The following is a 23,312-nucleotide window of genomic DNA, read 5'->3' as shown; positions in this document are numbered from 1 at the left end:
ATGGTTTCTCATCACAGAATAAAAGCCAAGTCTTTAAAATGGACCTAATTAGGGGCGCCTGGGTGGCTTGGTCGGTTGGGCATCTGACTTCGGCTCAGGTCATGATCTCACGGTCCGTGAGTTCGAGCTCCGCGTCGGGCTCTGTGCTGACAGCTCAGAGCCTGGAGCCTGTTTCAGATTCTGTGTCTCCCTCTCTCTCTGCTCCTCCCCTGCTTGTGCTCTGTCTCTGTCTCAAAAATAAATAAAAGTTAAAAAACAAATTAAAAATAAAATAAAATAAAATGGACCTAATTGGGTCTCTCACAACTTGTGATTTTACCACCTCTCCTTCCACTATCTCCCTAACATGCTGTACCCAGCCATATTTGCCTCCTTCCTGTAAGTAACACAGGCCTGTTTTGCCTTAGGGCCTTGGCAGGCCCACTGCCTGGGAGGTCGCTCAAATATCCTCACTTCTTTTAGACTGAAATGCAAATGTAACCTTATCAATTAAGTCTTCCGCATATACCCTAAATAAAAATAGTATCCAATCCCAATACTCTCTATCCCTTTTCCTTTTCTCCAGAGTACATATTACCATGTGATATACCATATATTTGTGTACTGTCTTCCCCCCTAGATAGAAGTTCTGTGAGGGCAGGGATTTTATTTATGACTATATCCCTAACCCTGATAATGTCTGATACATTATGGGCCCTAATATATATCTGATGATGAATGAATATGTAGAGATATTTTCTCCACTATTTTTTCCCAAACAGATAGCTAAACATCCATTCTTATGCTTACTATACCATTGCAATTTATAAGCAAATTGAACCTTTACAGTGTGCTAATTGATATGGAAAAGTTTGACATGACATGGTTTGACAGGTTAGCAGTGGGGCTATATACCATATACAATCATATACACATGTGTATATATATTTGTGTGTGTATATGTATATAAATATTTGTATGTATATAAATATTTGTATGTATACACCATATACAACCATGTTGCTCCATCACTGAACAATCTAGTTGAGGAACTGCGAAGAATTTAGTGATCCGAACCCCACAATTTTTTCTCCCCAGAGTACCAACAATCATCAATTCTGTAGTCTTAATATCTTCATGACAAGAGCCATTAGCACTTTCTTTTGTATCCCCTGAAAAATATTTTAACTGGCATCACCTGCCCTGTACATTCAAAACTAATTAGATAAAAAGCTGAAAGCAAAACTGTCTGAACTGCCTAAATCATATATACAGGGCTATCTGCAAAGTAATGGATTACATAGTCTGTATTGTGTTAGTTGTGAACAGTATGAATGGCCTTAAAACTCTTACAGTTCATACACTTCGTCCCTAGTCCTTACCCACCACCTCCTCCCCACCCCAACCCCGCACAATTACACCAAATTATTAAAAATTTTTAAAAGGAATTGAATATAAGCCTGGCATAAATCTGAAATCACTAGAGCCTCCAACTTTAAATCATTTGCCTACTGAGAGCAGCCCTCAGATGACTGTGACTCAGCATTTTATGGTGCCTGACACATGAAATGAGATAAAGGTCTTGTTCCCTTCATGGCATTAGTTAAATATGGAGCTAAAATAAAAGAGCTACCTTAAAAACACAAAGCCAGTGGCTGAAATATTATAGTGCTCACAATGACACAGGTTTGACTCAGTATGTGATGACAGGGAGGAGAGCATGTGTCAGCTGAAACACACAGAACTGTTCTGAAATAACTTGTTGACCTATAAAATTAGCAAATAACCATACTGACTACAATGAACACTCAGCAATGGAGAAAATATAAGTAAATGAAAACAAAATTAAAATATGAACTATGGTGCTGGCTTAGAGACAGGTAAAAAAAAAAAAAAAAAAACTTTGAGCTAAGGAGGGAATTTACCCAGCTACTCTTCAATAGAATATCAGAAACTAAAATTGAACTAAATGAGGATTTTTTTCCTTCTTGTAAAAAAAAAAAAAAAAAAGTTCGAGTAAAACTGAAACAGAAAAGTCCAGCTCTTTTTGACTCTTTATGGGCAAAAAAAAAAAAAAAAAAAAAAGGATGAAAATAAGGTAAACTACATGAAGGTTGCAATAATGACCAAGTTTTCAGTTCATATACTCAGGTGGAGCAGGAACTGTTGAATGAAGAAGAAAGTATGGTAATTGGTAAGCTGGGAGATCTGGAGAGGTGAGATCATGAAAAAGGACTGAGGGGAATTCCACATAGGCAAGGAGGAAGCTGGGGAATCCCGCTCAGGAAGCCAGGTATTTAATCGAATAAAGACAAAACGAATAGACAGATATGGAAACAGCCTACAGGCAAATGGGTAAAAACCAACTGCTAATATAGTTGGTTTTAGCTCCTGTTCTAAGTATGCTACTAACTCTTTTAATCCTGAAAATAAGCCAATGACATAAATACTATTAAATCTAACTTGACACGTGAGGCAATAGCCTCAGAAAAATTAAGTAACTTGCTCAAGGTCACATTGTAATAAATGGCAGAATCAGGCCACCAACCCACATAATCTAACTTCACTACAACTTTACACTGCTTTTTATGAAAGTCTCAAAATGTGAAAAGGAAGTGGGGAAACTGAAATTACTGAGGCCTTTACTGCATTCAAAACCAGACCCTGTGGGGTACAGAAGAATGAATTTCCCCTGAGTAACCTACAGCCTATTAATGGAGTTCAGACTCACACCAAAATACTATTTAAATTGCACATCAGACCCATCTAGGAGAGGCACAAACTTAAGGTAGTGGAAACTCAGATGAGACAGTGGTATTCACTGGATTGGGGAATCAAAGAAGACTTCACTGAAAGAACAGCATTTGGGGTAGGATTTGAAGAAAAGGGAAGAGTTAGGTGGAAACAGTACCATGACTTCCCTTCAATTACTCCCCAGGGTTTTCAGGATAAATTTTAAACTCCTGGGCATGGTACTCCAGGCCCTCCACAACTAGGTCTGGAGGAATGCCGAGGAAGAGAGCTTAGCCTGAGTGAGATAATTATGTTGGAGTCTTTACCACCAGTTCAGGTTGCAAAGGATCAGAACATTTTATTTTCCTGTCCATAAATCGTTAGTGAGTTGAAGGCAGGCACTAGGGCTTATTCTCTTGTAACACCCCTCCCCCAGTCCGTGTCTGTACCATCACAGCACGTGGTAGGTGCACTGCAAACATTTTGAAAAGCGAATATAAATCTCAACGGGCATCAATCACCAGGTGATTTTGTGTCCTGTCAGGCTGCCTTATACCATCTAGAATTCTGGTGTTTGCTAATTTTAAAGCTATCAAGTTAGAGACTTAAACACATGACCCAGACCCAACAGGTCGGCCTTAATTTGGATCCCGAAGCCACAAATTGTGAAAAGACAATTTGTGATTAAGGCAATTGTGAAAATCTGAACATGGGCTAAATGTGATGACTTGATTATGCCTTAAAAACTCATGTTAGAGACATATATATTTACGTTTATGAATAAAATGGTTTCCCTTAAAACACTTAAGATTAAGGAGTATGAGGCTGGAGGAGATGAAACAAAATCGGTAAAATGTAGCTAATTGTTGTACTCCTCGGTGTAACATACTACCTTTGGTGTTTAAAAATTCCTTAATACAAAACAAACACGCAGACAGAAAGACACGCACACCCACCCCCAGGAGCTGTTTTTCTCGTAGCCCCGAGGGAACTAGACGCAGAGTCCACCTGCGGCATCTCGGATTCAGAGGACGACCTCAACGGGGCCTCCCGCGGGGGCCCGGCCCGGTTTTCTCGCCCGCCGGATTCGAAGCTGACCAAAGGGACAGCCTCTTCATCCCCTCAGTACCCTCCATGAACGCCTTTCGCAGGGAGCTGAATCCTTGGAAAGCGCAGATCACTGTTGTCTCAGTTTCCCAGGGCTTGGACCCTGAGCAAAAGCGAGCCCACCGCAAGCTCGGTCACCACCACCACAAGCTCGGTCACCACCACTACCCTCAACAGTCGCTGCCAAGCGCTCGGGGCGGACTCCGCGTAGCGACGTCACGGCGCGCCGTGCGCCGGGTCAAAGTTCAGCTCCGCCCCTCTTCCCCCTCGCTGTCTTCCTCGGCCTGCGCTGCCGCCGACGCCGCTGTGGGCCTGGCTGCGCTCCGTCGCCTTCTGCTCTGAGCGCTTCCCAGCCGGCCGCCATGGCGAACGTGGCCGACACTAAGCTGTACGACATTCTGGGCGTCCCACCCGGTGCCAGCGAGAACGAGCTGAAGAAGGTAGTGGGGAGCGGGACGGGCCAGGCAGGGTGTGAGGGGCGCGGGCCTGCGTGGCTGGGGCGGCCAGGCCGCGCTACGGGGCTGCCCACGAGCCGGCGCCGGACGCGGCGGGCCCAGGCTGGGGGGCGGTGGCGGCGAGACCGGCCTCGGCTGACCTTGGGCTGTCGGCCCCGCCCGCCCGCAAATGCAGCACATAAAACCCACCCCTGCGCAAACACCAGAAGAACGCTTCCTTCCTGTCTCCCCCGGCGGGCGCCGGAGGTTGGGCGCTCCCGGGAGGCTGCAGCCTGCTCGGCCCTCCCCGCGCGGAGGTCACCACCCTGGAAAAACAGGTTGGACAGAGGCGCGCAGCGCATCTCGCCCCGGGAGAGAAGTTGTCCACGTCGTGGTAGTCGGCGTCGGAGCCGAGTCGTGGCTGGGTCTAGGGTCTGGCGGGAGGGTTGAGGCCGCCCCCGTCGGTGCCTCCGGGCAGTGGGGGATGTTTCCTGGGTGCCGCGGCCGCAGGAGCACCTCGCTCTTTTCCTCCTCCGCTCACAGACCCTTGGGTCTGTGTTCGGATGTATTGTTCTGTGGGCAGGTAACCTAGATGTTCTGTATCCGCTTCGGGAATAAGCCGTGGGTCTCGGCCAAACACCTGAGTGCACACTAAAAATAAATATAAGACCTTATTGTTGTTTGTAGTGCTGCGAATCTTTGATCTAAGGATTTCAAGGCGCTTGCGGCATTTGATTAAACCCTGTACCGTCTTCGCCGATTTTAGAGTATCCAGATTTGTAAGCTGAGAAAAAATGAGAATGCTCCTTAGGCACTGGGACTAATACAGTTGAGAGTAAAATGGACTTCCTGTTACCTTACCGGAAATGCTAGTCTGTATTATATAATTTCATGTGTCTGTGAATAAAGACTTAAGTGCTGTATATCCCAGCCACCTAAAATGTATGCAACTTCGCGAAGAACTGAGGTCACTCCAATTAATTAAGACCCTGATAAATCCACCACATGAAATATTAAAAGCTTCTCCTGGCTTTTTCCTGGTATTTCAACTAGAGGAAAGGCAGGAGCTATCCTGAGCAGAGATTCTTAGTTTAATTTTTAGTAGTAATGTTTTGCAGTTTGCTAAGCTTGACAGTCATCTCTTTCTTTTTTTTTTTTTTTAATTTTTTTTTTTAACGTTTATTTATTTTTGAGACAGGGAGAGACAGAGCGTGAACAGGGGAGGGTCAGAGAGAGGGAGACACAGAATCTGAAACAGGCTCCAGGCTCTGAGCTGTCAGCACAGAGCCCGACGCGGGGCTCGAACCCACGGACCGCGAGATCATGACCTGAGCCGAAGTCGGCCGCTCAACCGACCGAGCCACCCAGGCGCCCCTTGACAGTCATTTCTTAAGAGTTCATTGGAGTCATCTTGGTCTGGTTACTGGCCATCAAAGTCGTTTGACAATAGTGAAGATGCAGAATTTTCCAGTATTTTGGTTTTTCTCTGGCATTGTTCAAGTATAGCTGCTGTCTGCTTTTTTGGATCAAGTTAGTGAGTAAACAGTATTGGGATGGATAAATTAGTAATTATGAATCTAGATGCCAAACAGTCTTAGTGAATAAAAGATAATTTTTGGAAGGTTCTGATTTTAGAACAATTGCTTCTCAGAAAAATGGATATTTAGTACTCACAAATCTTGAAAGCAGATTTTGTATGTAACCTTTTTTAAAAATTCTCTTTTTTATTGAAGGCATACAGAAAGTTAGCCAAGGAATATCATCCTGATAAGAATCCAAATGCTGGTGACAAAGTAAGTTGACACTTTTCCCCATGAGGTTTCAGTTTTAAACTGCCCTCCTTAAAAACAGGAACGTTGTAAGAAAAGTCCCATCTATGCCTGTAGAGCCAAATCTTTACCTTAAGAATATTTTGGTTTTGTAATGGGAATGCCCGCATTCCGGGCAGAGGGAGGTAGGACCAGAATCAAACCAAATGTAATTTGTAGCTTTTCTTTTAGATTCCAGATTCCCTTAACCTTTCCCCCACTCTTCTTCCTGAGAACCCAATTGTTTTCCTTGTTACTTTTCTTTATAGTTCAAAGAAATAAGTTTTGCATATGAAGTACTGTCAAATCCTGAGAAACGTGAATTATATGACAGATATGGAGAACAAGGTCTTCGGGAAGGTAGCGGCGGAGGTGGTGGCATGGATGATATTTTCTCTCACATTTTTGGTGGGGGATTGTTCGGCTTTATGGGCAATCAGAGTAGAAGTCGAAATGGCAGAAGAAGAGGAGAAGACATGATGCATCCACTTAAGTAAATATCTTTTTTCTTTCTTAAAAAATATTAAGTACTATTTTTTTCATGTAGTAATGCTCAGTAAAGAGAAATGTGTTAAAAATGTTCATCCTTTGTCAGAAAAAAAAAATCTTCCATGTCCTTGCTCTCTTCTTTGGGTGACTAAATTGAATTTGGTAACCTAGGTGTTTGTACTTTGCTACAGATCTGAAAGGATGGTGTTTTTAGTGAGTAGGTAGGTGGTTTTGTTATATGCGTCTGAAGCTGCTTTTACTAAATCATTTAAAATTTCAATTATGAAGATTATTTGCTTTTTAAGTATTTAAACTTCACAAGTTACTTTTTGTTTAAAAACTTACAAAGTGAGTGACTCTCTGACTAGTTTGTTTACACTGTTACAGTCACTCATTACTTGATCCTCAGTGTGAACTCTCCTAAATTGGTTTCCATGGAGCTTGCTGGCTTCAAGCCTGACATTAACCTGCCAACATATGAATGGTGTCTGACCTTGATCTTAGACTGCTAACCACCAATGGCCCTCTACAGTATGAAAGTAGCTATTTTACTTTGCAAAGTTTGTGAGGTCTTTTATCCTCTTCACGAACCAATAATGGTTTTACTAGCAAATGCCAGAGACTTGACTTTCATCGTTTATTTAAAATATTTCATATTACCTAATTTATATATTTGAGTAGATTAGAGGAAGTGTAAACTGTTACATTGTTTGAATCTCATTCTCAAATTTGTTTGTATTTTAAAAGAATTTATCCTCAGAAATTATCATTAGGATATTATTCGAAGAGTAATACTTGTATGGTGTGTGTTCTTTTTTCTTTGATACAGAAGTGATCTAAGAAGTAAATAGGATCAAGAGAGTGCTTGCTGTACCTTAATAAATTCTTAATATTCTCCTTAAAATTTTTTTCAAATTATATAGTAAATGCCTGTTTTAATATTATTTAGAATTTACCTGTTGTTACATTTCATTTTGGGTGGCTTTATAATATTCCATTCCATGATTTATTTAATCATTCACCTTTTCTATAAGCTGTTGTTAATATTTTTCTGTAATGAGTAACTGCTTTGAGTATCTTTATATACAGCTTTGTCTCTTCTTGGCAGAGATTCCCAGGCAGGCATCAGTGTTTTGAGGCTGATAAATACAACTAAATTGCCTTGTAAAGGATTGTGCCAGTTTAGCACCATTGGTGGATAGTGCCAGCTTGGCCAGACTATTACCCACATTTTTTGTCCATTGGCCATGTTGAAGTGCGTATTTTTCTGGCCTCTTAGATAGTGGTTTTGCATACTGATTGCAGTTTAATATACAAGGAGGAAAAGACATACCTATTTTTTTTTTCTGTAAATGATTTGGTTAAAGATTGTTATGAGTACTAAAAGAAAGATGCAGCCAATTGCTTTTGTCTAAGATTAAGCTGTAGCTATGTCATTATTTGCAAGTGTTGATAATGTTTTGTCCCTAAGTGTCTTATTCTTATACTGCCTAGAATGTGTACAAATATTAGCTTGAAATAATGATTTTGGGAAAGTTTGAATACCACAAAATAAATATTATGGGTGCTTTGCAAATTACTTTTAACTATTGTTGCTCTATTTTAAAGTAAATCTTTACTGCTGAAAGAAATATAAAAACACAATGAGATGGGTAAAACACATTAAAAGCATTGCTTTCAGATCCTAAATGAATAGTGTTAAAAAAAAATTTTTTTTTTAATTTAAAAATTAAATTAGGAAAGACCCACCCCCACCCCATGCAGGGCTTTGAACTCATGAACCTTGAGATCATGACCTGAGCCGAAGGTGAACACTTAACTGACTGAGCCTGCCAGGCGCCCCTGAATAGTGTTTTTGAGACTTGATATACATAGATATTTTTTGAGGTTGGTTTGGAAATGAATGGTCCTATAATTCATCTGCTGTATAAAGGTAGTTGGGTTTTATCAGTTGTGTATTTTTAATAGGCTTATAAGCTCTGCCTTTTTTATAAATGTCTATTTTGAGAGAGACCATGCATATGAGCAGGGGAGGGTCAGAGAGAGGGAGGGAGGGAGGGAGGGAGAGAGAGAGAGAGAGAGAGAGAGATAATGAATGAATGAATATCCCAAGCAGGCTTCATGTTCAGTGTGGAGCCTGATGCTGGCGCTTGATTTCACAAACCGTGAGATCATGACCTGAGCCAAAATGAAAAGTTGGAAGCTTAGCCGACTGAGCCACTCAAGCGCCCCTAAACCTCCCTACTTTGATCATAGACCCCTTTGAAAGTTTGGTAAAAGTTAATTCAAATATATAATTTTGCTTATAAGCCAGTGGTTTCTTAAGACCTCTAAAACTTCTCTCTTGAAAACCTGTTCTTTTCCTCCTCTCTGTCACACTGTTGACAAGGTCACTTTTTTTTTGTTTTGTTTTTGAGACATATACAATCTAAGTTGCATATAACTCTCATAAGTTGTAATGTAACTTTGTAGCTTTTCTAAAATTTGTCCTTGAGGGGAACAGAGTCTTTAGTAGAGCATGGATTCTGGAGCCAAACTGCCTGTGTGATCAAGTAAGGCAAGTTAACCTCTCTAGGGTCAGTTATGTCTTGTAAGATGAGGATAATAATTGTACCACATTCACAGGGTTGGATTAGATGGAGGGGCTCCTGCTTGAGGCCAGAAGAAGGTTGATCCTTGAGTTTTTGCAGTTATCAACTTTATCAGAAAATGCAGCATAGTAAATTGTTGGCCCGATCCTGTAGGTTCTGGTTTTGACACCATATATACTGTCCATAACCATAAAATCCTGTTAATTTGAGCCACAAAATAAAACCTTAGTTGACTTAGTGTAAGATGTTTTTTAATTCTTTGTTTTAAAAGGCTATAGTGGAATTTGCTGTGTCAGCTGTCATGTATATCTTGTATTTAGGAGAACTTGGCAAAATTTGATTGAATCTAATTCTTTTCTCCCCAGAGTATCTTTAGAAGATCTGTATAATGGCAAGACAACCAAACTACAACTTAGCAAGAATGTACTCTGTAGTGCATGCAGTGGGTAAGTGTGTGTTCTAGTTTATAAAATGCATTTCATCTGATCTTTCAGTGGTACATTTAGTCTCTACCAGGTAAAAATTGTTCATGATTTAAACTACCCAACTCAACATTTTCTGATACTTCTGAAAGTCCATTTAAATACTGGTCATTGGGTGTTGAGAAGATGAAGTTGAAAAGCACAATTCTTGTTTTCCATGACCTATTGGAATGGTCTATGGGCAAAAATCTAATTTACACTTTTGCTTGCTTTAGCCAAGGTGGAAAGTCTGGAGCTGTTCAGAAGTGTAGTGCTTGTCGGGGTCGAGGTGTACGCATTATGATAAGACAGCTGGCTCCGGGAATGGTACAACAGATGCAGTCTGTGTGTTCTGACTGTAATGGAGAAGGTATGCATGCCAGTACTTCTCTGCTTTTATGTTGAAATGGATTGGGAATGCAGGAATTGGAGAGGCTTATATTTTTTCTTTTTAACATGTGTATTCATACAGTTCCAAAAGAAAAAATGAAAATAATTATTATGTATAGGCCCAATGAACACAAATAGTAAGTTTACGTTACGTTCAGTGAAATGTTAGTCTTTTTTAGTTCCAAAAGGATGGGCAAAGTTTTTTGTCCCTTTATATTTTTAAAGGTTATATTTGAGAAAGAGGGAGATAGCAACAGATTGTACTGTAAGCTGCTAGCTTTTAAGGGTAGTTACAGGGATTGAAGTCCTTCTCACAGAAGTAAATACTTTAGGCTTTGAATGTCTTTGAAATACTTAGGCTCAGAATGGTTTTTGAAACTACTACTCACCCCTATCCTTGTAATGCTTTTATAGCCACAGACAATATATAACTAAATGGGCATGACTGACTTCCAGCTAAACATTTCTTAGAAAAACAAGGGCATACCCAATTTGGCCTGTGGGTTTTAGTTTGCCAGACCCTGTTGTAGAGCGGTGCTATCTAATGAAATTTTTCTACAGTAACGGAAAAATGCTGTATATGCAATGTCTAGTATGGTAACCATTAGCCACCTGTGGCTATTGAGTACTTGAAATTTAGCTAGTGTAACTGAGTAACTGAATTTTTAATTTTAATTAATTTAAACTTTAAATAGCCACAAATGGTTGGTGGCTACCACACTGAAAACAGTTCTAGAGCATGTTTTTCCAAATTGCTCCAGGAAGTGATGAGATAATGGAGAAACTACATATTATATTCCCTTCCTGTAAAGTCTCAGTGCACTTTCCCTTATTAAAATTTCTAACAGTTTCTGCCATCAAGAACCAAGTTCACTGAAATCTTTTCCTGTGTACCACTACCATTGTGAGGAACTGGTGTTGTACAGAACATACTTTTTGAAAGCAGTGTTCTAGAAACAGTCCCTGAGGTCATTAATTATATGTGTCATCTAAGCATTAATATGTGCCAATAATCAGCCATCAAAAATCAATGATATTTTTTCATAATAAGTTATGTACAACTTCATGTTTACTTCATTATACCACTAATTAAATGTTTCAGAAGAATGCATAGAAAAGCTGTGTTGTTCTAAACATGGTATGGAGATACTCAGTGTCAGATAAAATTCAGCCATCTCTTCTTTGGTTTTGGAAATTGTCAATGATAGTGCACCTAAATAAAAGGAAGATCCATGATAGGACACCTGAGCAGGGGTTAGTCTATGAAATAAATAAAATCCAGTACCGATTATACAATGTAATAATGATCCATAAAGGGTATTTAAATTTTTATTTGGGTTGTCTCTGACAGAGTTAAACCTATATGAAACTAAGACTGAAAACAAAAAATGAAGAAGCACTTGTAGAAGCTTTAGCATTTGACCACACATTCTGTTTCCTTGTTGATCCTTGGACTTTGTTTTAAATTTAGGAGATGAGTCAGCCAAGAAAGTGTATTTTAAAATACATTATACTCTGAAATAGAGGAGACTGGGTAGTAAGATGCAAGTTTCTGTTACTAAGAAAGATAGTTTAAACAAAACTTTAGATAGCAGTTAGATTCGGAACGTTTATTTAATGAATAAAAGCATTATCAAGACGTATCTTAAGAGTGCGGTATGGTTCTCTTGCTGGAAGTTTGAATGACCTCTCTTCTAGGAGAGGTAATTAATGAAAAGGACCGCTGTAAAAAATGTGAAGGCAAGAAGGTGATTAAAGAAGTGAAGATTCTTGAAGTCCACGTAGACAAAGGCATGAAACATGGACAGAGAATTACATTCACTGGGGAAGCAGATCAGGCCCCAGGAGTGGAACCAGGAGACATTGTTCTTTTGCTCCAAGAGAAGGAACATGAGGTAATTTCCTTTTTGTTTGTTTGATTTTTGTTTTATGCAGAAATGAGTCTTTTGCTCAAGGTACGGGTTAGATCTTTTTGGGTTCTCTGGAACAACTTTGAACTTAAATGAAGTTATTAAGTGCTTGGGCTGAGTTCATAAGAACTGACTAGTAGACCAACAAGCCAGGTGCAGTCAGAAGCACTGAAAAGGAGTCAGTTTTGGTTGCAGCTCAGCCATTGATTACACTGTAATCATAAGTAATCCTGTTGTTTCTGTACCCCAGTTTCCTTATTTATGAAAATAAGGGCATTGGACCAGATGATCTAAGGCAGCTTATTTTTCATTGTGAAACTCCTTTGGTGTTGAATGGTGGATAGATAGGGCTTCAGTCCTCAGTGCTTTTCTGTTGAATTGTTTTACATGTTGGGTTAACCAAGTGACCTTTTCTTGATAGAAACAGTACTACAGTTAAAAAAAAAATTTATTCTGTTCTTATGTTGTATTTTAGGTTCAAGGCATAATTAACTGGTCCAACGATGTGGTCTAGTGTATATTCTTTTGATTATACCATTGCACCTCTTTTTCTGATGTGCCATATAGTATGGTATGAGCCTTTATTTTTTTTACGAGCCTATTGTTATTTTTCTTTGTTTAATGTTTATTAATTTTTGAGAGAGGGCATGCTAGCAGGGGAGGGACAGAGAGAGAGGGAGACACAGAATCCGAAGCAGGTTCCAGGCTCTGAGCTGTCAGCACAGAGCCTGACGTGGGGCTTGAACTCACAAACCATTGAGATCATGACCTGGGCCAAAGTCGGACACTTAACTGACTGAGCCACCCAGGTGCCCCTGTGAACCTTTATTCTTTTTTTTTTTTTTTTTTTTTAATAACTTATTGTCACATTAGCTAACATATAGTGTATACAGTGTAGTCTTGGCTTTGGGAGTAGATTCTCATGATTCATCACTTACATGAAACACCCAGTGCTCATCCCAACAAGTGCCCTCCTCAGTGCCCATCTTCCATTTTCCCCAGCTCCCCAGCCCCATCAATCCTCAGTTCTCTGTATAATACCCTCCAGGGATGCCTGGGTGGTTCAGTGGGTTAAGTGTCCGACTTCAACTCAGGTCATCATCTCGCCGTTTGTGAGTTCGAACCCCACGTCAGGCTCTGTACTGACAGCTCAGAGCCTGGAGCCTGCTTCAGATCCCGTGTCTTCCTCTCTGTCTCTGTCCCTCCCCCACTCACTCTCTGTCTCTCTCCAAAATAAATAAACATTAAAAAAAATTAAACATGATTATAAAAATAAAAATAATACCCTCCAGTTCCATCCATGTTGCAAATGGCAAGATTTCATTCTTTTCCATCACTGAGTAGTATTCCATTGCGTGCGTGTGTGTGTGTGTGTGTGTGTGTGTGTGTGTGTGTGTGTGTGTGTATGTATGTAGATACATACATACACACACCCCACATTTTCTTTATCCATTCATCAGTTGATGGACATTTGGGCTCTTTCCATACTTTGGCTACTGTTGATAGCTCTGCTATAATAGCACATGCTCTTCACATGTGCCCCTGTGAATCAGCACTCCTGTACCTTTTGGATAAATTTCTACCAGTGCTATTGCTAGGTTATAGGGCAATTCTATTTTTTAACTTTTTGAGGCACCTCCACACTGTTTTCCAGGGTGACTGCACCAGTTTGTGGTCCCACCAAAAGTGCAAGAGGGTCCCCTTTTCTCCACATCCTCGCCAACATCTGTTTCCTCAGTTGTAAATTTTAGCCACTCTGACTGGTGTGAGGTGGTATCTCAGTGTGGTTTTGATTTGTATTTCCCTGATAATGAGTGATGTTGAGCATCTTTTCATGTGTCTGTTAGCCATCTGTATATCTTCTTTGGAAAAGTGTCTATTCATGTCTTTCATTTTTTGATGGGATTATTTGGTTTTCAGGTGTTGAGTTTTGTAAATTCTTTATAGATTTTTGATACTAACCCTTTATCTTATGTGTCATTTGCAGATATCTTGTCCCGTTCCATTGGTTGCCTTTTAGTTTTATTGATTGTTTCCTTTGCTGTGCAGAAGCTTTTTATCTTTATCTTGATGAGGTCTCAATAGTTCATTTTTGCTTTCGTTTCCCTTGCCTCTGGAAACCTGTCAATTAAGAAGTTGCTGCGGCTGAGGTCAAAGAGGTTGCTGCCTGTTTTCTCTTCTAGGATTTTGATGGTTTCCTGTCTCATGTTTAGGTCTTCCATCCATTTTGAATTTATTTTTGTGTATGGTGTAAAAAAGTGGTCCAGGTTCATTCTTCTGCATGTTGCCGTCCAGTTCTCCCAGCACCATTTGCTAAAGAGACTGTCTTTTTTCCATTGGATATTCTTTCCTGCTTTGTCAAAAATTAGTTGGTCATACATTTGTGGGTACATTTCTGGGTTCTGTATTCTATTCCATTGGTTTATGTGCCTGTTTTTGTGCCAGTAGCATCCTGTCTTGATGATTACAGCTTTGTAGTAGAGGCTAAAGTCCAGGATTGTGATGCCTTCTGCTTTGGTTTTCTTTTTCAACATTACTTTGGCTATTTCGGGTCTTTTGTGGTTCCATACAAATTTTAGGATTGTTTGCTCTAGCTCTGAGAAGAATGCTGGTGCTATTTCAATTGGGAGTGCATTGACTGTGTAGACTGCTTTGGGTGGTATTGACATTTTAACAATAATTTTTTCTTCCAATCCATGAGTGTGGAATGTTTTTCCATTTCTTTGTGTCTTCCTTTTCTTTCCTAAGCTTTCTATAGTTTTCAGTGTGCAGATCTTTTACCTCTTTCGTTAGGTTTATTCCTAGGTACTTTATGGTTCTTGGTGCAGTTGTAAAAAGCCTTTATTCTTGAAAGCTGTATCTGGAGCTATTCAGGAAACTTGTTTAGTAATCACCCAGATTCTTGACTATAAAAGCCTTTGACGGGGTTCTGGCATTACTTGATCTCATTGACTTGAGTTTCTCTGAAGGTCTTTATATCACAAGTCACCACTTTATTAGTTTACACTAAAAATCTCTCCCATTTGATGGTGATTTCTACAAATTTTGAAAATCACGGGGTGCCTGGGTGGCTCGGTTGAGTGTCTGGCTCTTAATTTGGGGTCAGATTATAATCTCATGGTCATGAGATTGAGGCCTGTGTTGACACAGAGACTGCTTGGGATTCTCTCCCTCCCTCTCCCTATCCTCACTCTCTCTCTCAAAGTAAATAAATAAAACTTAAAGAATCGAATCTAATAGAGAATAAAGCCATATTGAGACGCAGATTCTGGGAATTTGATTAGATCAATTCCCATGCTAGGTTGTGGCTTGCTCTCCTTTGTTTTTCTCAGGGCAAATTTCTTGCCTTGGCAAAACTATAAATTACTATCTACATCTAGGCCCTTTGTGGATATTGCTAATCCTGCAAATAGCAAGGGCTTCTTGATTGCTAAAAAAACAGTAATTCCTAGAATTCTGTCTTAAGGTCTTATAGGTTGAAATATTTGTAACTCTAGATTCTCTGTTAATTGGTATTTTAGCTACTTCCTCATTTGTTCAGTCATGCCTTTCATGCACACCACCATACAAAGGATGAAGGCAGAAAGATAACCAAGTAATTGAGATGTTTATAAGCTTTATAGTATGCTTGGGTATAAACTGTATTTTGAGATGGTTCAGACAACACGTGGGTATTTTTGTTGCTATATCCTTGGAACAGTTACCAAATGATGTGTGGCACTGTAGTAGCGGGAGAGTAATGGGGAAGTTAAGTAATGCTTATTTGGCGGAGAGTTTTTGGTATGTCAGACTAATGGTGAAATCTTTTTTTTTTTTTTAACCCCTATATTCATTCTTTAATGTTGCTACATAATTAAAAAAAAAATGTTTATTTTGAGAGAGAGCACGGGCGGGGGAGGGGCAGAAAGAGAGAGGGAATGAGAATCCTCCAAGCAGGCCCTGTACTAACAGCGTGGAGCTCCATCTCAGGAACTGTGAGATCATGATCTGAGCCAAAATCAGGAGTCTAATGCCTAACTGATGTTTCTAATGTTGCTACATAATTAAATGGAAATTTTTTTAATGAAGATTACTGGATTTGGAGACAAGGACTTAAGTTCTGACTCCCCATTTACTAGCTTTGGGATCCCTGGGCTTGGCTTGGCTTTACTAAATACAAAGATAGGCCTCCCTTAGAAGGATATTGTAGAATCAAATGAGATCATGAATAAGCTACTTTTCTTTCTTAGGGCTATGGGGAGGTATTTGGAAGAAGGTCACCTCTTAAAATTGTTGGAAGGTGTGGATTGCATGGAATTTCCAACAGACAGCAGATGTAACTGTGTAAAGTAGAAAATAAAAGATGGTAGAGGTTAGAGTGGAAGTTCAGCTAGAAAGAGGTCAAAGATTTGGTTTTATTATGACCAATAAAGTAAATTTGAGCCCAGGGTGGGATTTAGGCATCTTGTTTCATTTATACCACTGAAAATATTAACCTCCTTTTTTTTTTTTTTTTTTTTTTAATGTTTATTCATTTTTGAGAGACAGATTGCAGGCAGGGAAGGGGCAGAGAGGGAGGGAGACACAGAATCCAAAGCAGGCTCCAGGCTCTGAGCTGTCAGCACAGAGCCCGACGTGGGGCTCAAACCCATGAACTGTGAGATGATGACCTGAGCTGAAGTTGGACACAACCGAATGAGCCACCCAGATGCCCCAAAAATATTAACCCTCTAAGAAAAGTTGGGTAGTCTCAACTAGTTCATGAAAAAGCTTGTAGTTCTTTTGTTAGGGGCTTTTTTTTTTTCTTTTATTTTCTCCCCCCCCCCCCCAACACTTGTGCTGAAGGAATTATGAAGCCATGAGATTAGGGTGGGTGCTGTTAGCTGAAACAGTATAAATTTTCTGATCAAAAAACATTTGATTTTGAGAGTGCAGTAAATCATGTGTATTCATCTTTCAGTACAGGTGTGTATCTGTTCTGGTGTTATGGCTACCATTGTGCATTTGCATAGCAAAAAATCACCATATCTGGTGATGTTAGTCCCTTCTCTGTTCTCTGTACCTTTGTTTTCCAGAAATTCTTACTGCTTTTAAGTCTTTTACTATCTGGTTCTTGGTTTTTAATTAGTTGTTTTTTATTTATTTTTGAGAGAGAGTATGCGTAAGCGGGTGAGGGACAGAGAGAGGAAGATAGAATCTGAAGCAGGTTCCAGGCTCCAAAGTTATCAGCACAGAACCTGATGTGGGGCTCGAACTCATGAACTCTGATATCATGACCTGAGCTGAAGTCAAACAACAACCGACACTAAACAAAAGGACACTCAACAGACTGAGCCACCCAGGGGCCTCTAATTAACATGGTTTTTAAAAAATTCCCTGAGTGTCCTTGCTTGTTTATTCTGTTTGAATTTTAGCACCAGGTTTTCTAATCTACTCACCTGTCCACTAGTCCCTGCGCCGCCCCCCCCCCCCCCCCCCCCCCCCGCCGTCGCCTTGATATCATTTTTAATTGGAATCACTTTAAGTTGAGCTCTTCTATCCAGGAGCATGGTGTCCCTTCTTATTCCTTTTTTTTTTTTAATTTTTTTTTTCAACGTTTTTATTTTATTTTTGGGACAGAGAGAGACAGAGCATGAACGGGGGAGGGGCAGAGAGAGAGAGGGAGACACAGAATCGGAAACAGGCTCCAGGCTCCGAGCCATCAGCCCAGAGCCTGACGCGGGGCTTGAACTCACGGACCGCGAGATTGTGACCTGGCTGAAGTCGGACGCTTAACCGACTGCGCCACCCAGGCGCCCCTTTTTTTTTTTTTTTTTTTAAGTTTATTTTGAGAGAGAGAGTTGGGGGGGGGGGAGGGAGAATCCCAAGCACCTCATTGTTAGCGCTCACACTCACAAACCATGAGATCATGGCCTGAGCCAAAATCTAGAGTCAGATGCTTAACTGACTGAGCCACCCAGGTGCCCCTTGTTCCCTATTTCTAATGTAGTTTTAACCAAAGGATATTTGGTTATAGATGATTCTTGGAACAATAATATTATAAGATGTTTAGAAACACATTTTATAGATATTAAAGCATTAAAACATTCTGCATTGAAGAATCCTTATTGAACTTAATTTTTTCACCCATTGTGAGAAATACTTAAAGAAATGCACATAGGTAATATACACTCAGTGGTTCTCAACTTTTACATACATTAGAATCACCTGGTGTTTCTTTTTTTTAATTTTTTTTTTTTAACGTTTATTTATTTTTGAGACAGAGACAGAGCATGAATGCGGGAGGGTCAGAGAGAGAGGGGGAGACACAGAATCTGAAACAGGCTCTGCACTGTCAGCACAGAGCCTAAAGAGGGGCTCGAACTCACGGACCTGGGCCGAAGTGGGACGCTTAACCGACTGAGCCACCCAGGCGCCCCTGAATCACCTGGTGTTAAAACTACGGATTACTAGGCCCTACCTCCATAGTTTCTGATGCAGTAGGTATGGGGTGTGGCCGAAGAATGTGCATTCCTAACAAGTTTCCTGGTGCTGCTGAGGCTGCTGGTTCAGGACCACTGATCCAAGATAATGGTTTGAGATTAACTTTTCTTCATGGGTAAATTTAGGAGGATAATTTAGGAAAAGAGGATATCTTTTAGATTTCCACTTTTTCCTGAATTAGCCAGCATTGTTTTTTTGGAAGAGACTATTTTGTATTGAAAAAAATCTTAGTGACCTTTCATTGTAAATTTTGTTTCATCCTAAATCTCAAAGGCTAAGTATAGATATTTGTAAATTTTTTTTTTTTTGAAAGAGAGTGTATGCGAGCAGGGGAGGAGCAGAGAGAGGTAGAGAATTTTAAGCAGGCTCCACACTCCTCACAGAACCTGAAGTAGGGCTTGATCTCAACCATGAGAAGGACCTGAGCCGAAATCAAAAGTCAGACACTTAACTGATTGAGCCACCCAGGTGCCCTGATATTTGTAAATTCTAATAAGCAAAAATTGTAAGGTATGTGTGAAGTTGGATATATTTTTTCTATACGTTAAAAGCTCAGAAACATATTTGATGTTTCTTGAATAATCATTGCATTACCTAGTCAATAGGCTTATAGTGTAATTAGTCACCCTTAGCATTTGCTGTTTGATTTACAAATCAAGCAAATTTTGAATTTTAGATGAGATAAAACTTCTTTGTACATGTGTGTGAGCCCGTTTACTGGCTGAACATTACTGGTTGAACTTTATGTTGAATTTGGACTCTCCCCTTTACCTGTTAGGATCACGTCTGGGGAACAGTCCTAAGGTGAACCTGTTCTACAGAATCTTACTGGACTGTCTGCACCATTTTTTTTGCTCAGAGGCAGAGTCAGGAAATGGGCCACAATTGTAGAATATACCTGGTTCTGTTTTTTGGAGCCTCAGCCTGCCTTATGAGCCATTGTTTTCTCGATTCCAGTGCTTTTCTGACAGAATTTTCTAATATATTAAGTGAAAATAGCTAGGTTTCCTTATGTAAATTTAGGGAATTAGGGATGATGACAGTTTGGCTTTTACTATGAATGGTAGAATTAAGGTTTTGAAATTATTTCAAGGAGCACAGCACAACAGGTCATGGCTCCGTACTTTTTTAAAATGTTTTGTGTGGTTTATTTGTAGGTGTTCCAGAGAGACGGGAATGATTTGCACATGACATACAAGATAGGACTTGTTGAAGCTTTGTGTGGATTTCAGTTCACATTTAAACACCTTGATGGACGTCAGATTGTGGTGAAATACCCCCCTGGAAAAGTAATTGAACCAGGTAGATCTTGATTTTTGTTTGACCCAGGATTCCATGTGTTCTTTTGTGATTTTTAATTTTTTATAGCTAGTGACTCTCAAAAGAATTATTGAGTACCTTCTTGAATAAATTCTAAATAGTTTCCTTTTTACTCAATAGGATGTGTCCGTGTAGTTCGAGGTGAAGGAATGCCACAGTATCGTAATCCCTTTGAAAAAGGTGATCTATACATAAAATTTGATGTGCAGTTTCCTGAAAACAACTGGATCAACCCAGACAAGCTTTCTGTAAGTGTTCTCTAAGCAGCAGATAAAGTTTAATAATAGTTGCTTTTCTTTGTCACCGTTCATTTGTTTTTAGTGCTAAGATTAGAACACATAATTTATAAAATTTTACTTTTTTAACATTTGAGTGATTGTTGGGCCGTTCTGGTGGTTATTAAATGTGAGGCTTGTTGGTGTAAATGTTGACAGGGCCAAGCAGGGAATAGTAAAGAAGTAAAGCAGACTGGGTATGAGTTGGTGTTGGGAGGATTGGGGCTCTCTGGAGACCAGATCCCTCACCTGAAAAGGCATCCAACATATCATAGTATGCCAGCTTAGCATCTTTTAGCTGTTCTATGCGGGAAGGCATGTCTCATGTGAAACCTTTCAGTGTTTTAATGTTGGGAACTGATTCTGGCTTTTTATTTTCTAAGTAGTAGTTGGGTTGTACAAAAGATTTCTGCAGATTTGGCCTGTGTGTCATCAGTTTGTGATCTCTGGCTTAAAGTGCACATAGGTTGACCTATCTTAACTCTCAAGCATATATCTTGGATTGTATCCAAAGGAAAGTTGAAGATATTTCCCAGCTAATCTGTGTTTTGTTTTAATGAAGGAACTAGAAGACCTTCTGCCATCTAGACCAGAAGTTCCAAACATCATTGGAGATACAGAGGAGGTAGAGCTTCAAGAATTTGATAGCACTCGGGGCTCAGGAGGTGGTCAGAGGCGTGAAGCCTATAATGATAGCTCTGATGAAGAAAGCAGCAGCCATCATGGACCAGGAGTGCAATGTGCCCATCAGTAAACTCTGCAAACAAATTGCACAGGTGGATTTTCTTTCCACATTTGCTCGGTTTGCTTTCAGCTATTCAGCTGGAGTGTCTGGTCAATCCAGATGAACTGATGGACATCTGTTGGTCTATGTGTAACTTTTAAAATTGGTATAGTATCTACAGAGTGTATAATTTAAACTAACCACAAAGCTTTACATCTTCATTTTGACTGTTCTGTAGCAGAATAAAGCACTTGAAAGGAAACAAGACTCCCTTTCACACATGGGTTATAAGTTTCAGTCCTGGTATCTGTGCTTGATTTTTATCAGTTTTGTGTAGATTTTATGTTCATATTTTAAATCCAAATCCCACATTGTAAAGTTTGTGTACAATTTGTCCTGAAGCTTTGTGTTTGGCTGCACCTGCGTAAGCTGCTACAAATAGAATAAAGAATTTCATAGCCTGTATCTATCATTTAGATGCATGGAAAAATGGGCTTTGCACACAATGGGTTTGGAGCTGACTGGGAACAATGGAGAAAATAACATTAGCTGTGGTTGTAAAGTTTTTTTTGTTTTGTTTTGTTTTTCTTTCCCCCCTCTTTTTTTTTTTAACCATCTTGTGAAAGGTTTCTGAGACTCAATAATAAAAAGCAGTTGGTATAAATTATTCTTTGTGTCACATTTTTAGAAGGAAAAACATACTTTGAACTGTAAAATGTATCTTTAAGCTGGAGAATGTATCCTTCATTCTGGTTCTTAAGCAGCCCGTAAAAGCCCATTGGCCTGAAGCTTATGCTTCAGGTACATGCCCATTTTATAGTTTTAAAAGGCAAAAAGAAAGTTTGACATGTTGGTAAAAACAGGCTTTATTGGCTTCAACTGATGCTTTGTACAGTCAAGGACATCTGAGTTCTGTAACTCATAAGTTATAATCCTGAGCATTGGGGCCAGGTTAACCTAGCCTCTGTATTTCCCCACCACCTCCCCCTTTTAAAAATAAGGTAACAGCAAATCAATATTAGAACCATGTCTGCATAGAACCTGTTAAAATGCTCTGTTTTCATTAAATGTTAAGTTAAAGATTCTCTGTCTCCATTAAGTTGAATATTTGAAATTGGGGGAAGCATCGATTACTAATGTTTTATAGAAAAGTAAGACTCTTAGGCTGGTATGAGAAAAATCAGGTAAAACTATGAAAAGGATGTTGTGTTGCTCTTTCCATCTTCTACCTTTTCATTCCCAGAGTAGATATTTTTAGAACACACTTTAATTTTAGGCAAAAGAGACATCAGTTATACATTTTACATTTGTAAAAGAACAAATGGGGAAAACTGAAAACTAAAAAATGTATTATGCCATCCCTGAGCCTAAATACAGTACTTGTAGTTTATTTCTAGGCCTACTAGATAACCTGAATGGTGGGGGGGTGGGGGTGGGGGTGGGATGTCAGGAAGTGTCCTGGCATTAATCAAGGCCTGTGAGGATTAAATTATTGCCCTATCCACTCTACCTCCATTGTACAAAAAATATTTTACAACCAGCCTGGGCAAGATTCAACAGCATAGTAGTTTTGTATCCAAGGTTACTTCCCCACAACCACTTTAAGGTTAAGAAATGCAGTGGCAATATGAAGTTTGTAGCCTTTCCAATAAAGGTTTATAAAACATTAGAGTTGTTCAGTGTAGTCTTTCTTTTAATTCTACTCAGGTTTTTTGGCCATAGCAAAGAAAACCATATGGAAGGAGAATAAAACCTTGTTGAGATCTGTTATTTCACTCAGTTGTGCTCTGCTTTTGTAGAGCACCTGTTTACAGAATAAGGATGTATAGTATCAACAGCACAAAGAGTCTTTTCAGTAACTTTATTGAAATAACAATTCATAAGCCATTAAATCTACCTTTTTATAAAAGGTGTACGACTCAGTCGTTTCCAATATATTTCTAGAGTTTGCAACCACCACCATAGTCTAATTCCAGAACATTTTCATTGCCCTAGAAAAGAAACTCCAAGGGGTGCCTGGGGGCTCAGTAGGTGAGGTGTCCAACTTCGCACATCATGATCATGGCTCGTGAGTTCGAACTCCACATCTGGCTCTGTGCTGACAGCTCAGAGTCTGGAAACTGGGTTTCTGTGTCTCCCTCCCTGCCCCTCCCCTGCTTGCATTCTGTCTCTCAGAAGTGAATAAACATTTAAAAGAATTAAGAGACCCCAAATCTATTAGCAGTCACTCCCCATTCCATTCCCCACCTCCCATTTCTAAGGATTTGTCTGTTGGACATTTTATATAAAATGGAGTCAACAATATGTGGCCTTTTGTAACCTGTTCATTATGTTTTCAAGGTTTATCCCTGTCCTAGTATGTATCAGTTCATTTTTATTGCCAGTCTATTATATAGCTAGCAATACCACGCATTTGTTTTCACATCTATCAGTTGGTGGACATACGTTTTTTATTTCCACTTGAATAATGAATTATTTTAGATCTATACCCAGGAGTGGAATTGCTGGGTCACATGGTGTTTAATCTTTAGAAAAACTGCCAGATTTTTCCAAAAAGCCTGCACCATCTTATAGTCCTACCAGCAATATATGAGATTTCAATGTTTTCACATTAACTGCCAACACTTGT

At 39.7% G+C, this 23,312-nt stretch overlaps 1 protein-coding gene across 1 annotated transcript; it reads left to right on the top strand.

The window, feature by feature from the left end:
• Window positions 1-4,064: 4,064 nt before the first annotated feature.
• Window positions 4,065-22,352, top strand: DNAJA2 (DnaJ heat shock protein family (Hsp40) member A2). The gene is made up of 9 exons (XM_043600805.1): window positions 4,065-4,259; window positions 5,987-6,046; window positions 6,331-6,554; window positions 9,507-9,587; window positions 9,839-9,972; window positions 11,691-11,887; window positions 19,522-19,666; window positions 19,805-19,932; window positions 20,522-22,352. The coding sequence occupies exons 1-9, from the start codon at window positions 4,182-4,184 to the stop codon at window positions 20,711-20,713; spliced, it is 1,239 nt and encodes a 412-aa protein (XP_043456740.1). The 5' UTR covers window positions 4,065-4,181; the 3' UTR covers window positions 20,714-22,352.
• Window positions 22,353-23,312: the final 960 nt, after the last annotated feature.

This window comes from Prionailurus bengalensis, chromosome E2 (genome assembly GCF_016509475.1).
Source record: "Prionailurus bengalensis isolate Pbe53 chromosome E2, Fcat_Pben_1.1_paternal_pri, whole genome shotgun sequence".
NCBI classification, from domain to species: Eukaryota; Metazoa; Chordata; class Mammalia; order Carnivora; family Felidae; genus Prionailurus; species Prionailurus bengalensis.
The sequence above is the reverse complement of the archived record's forward strand: the minus strand, read 5'-3'. Positions and strand labels throughout refer to the sequence as shown.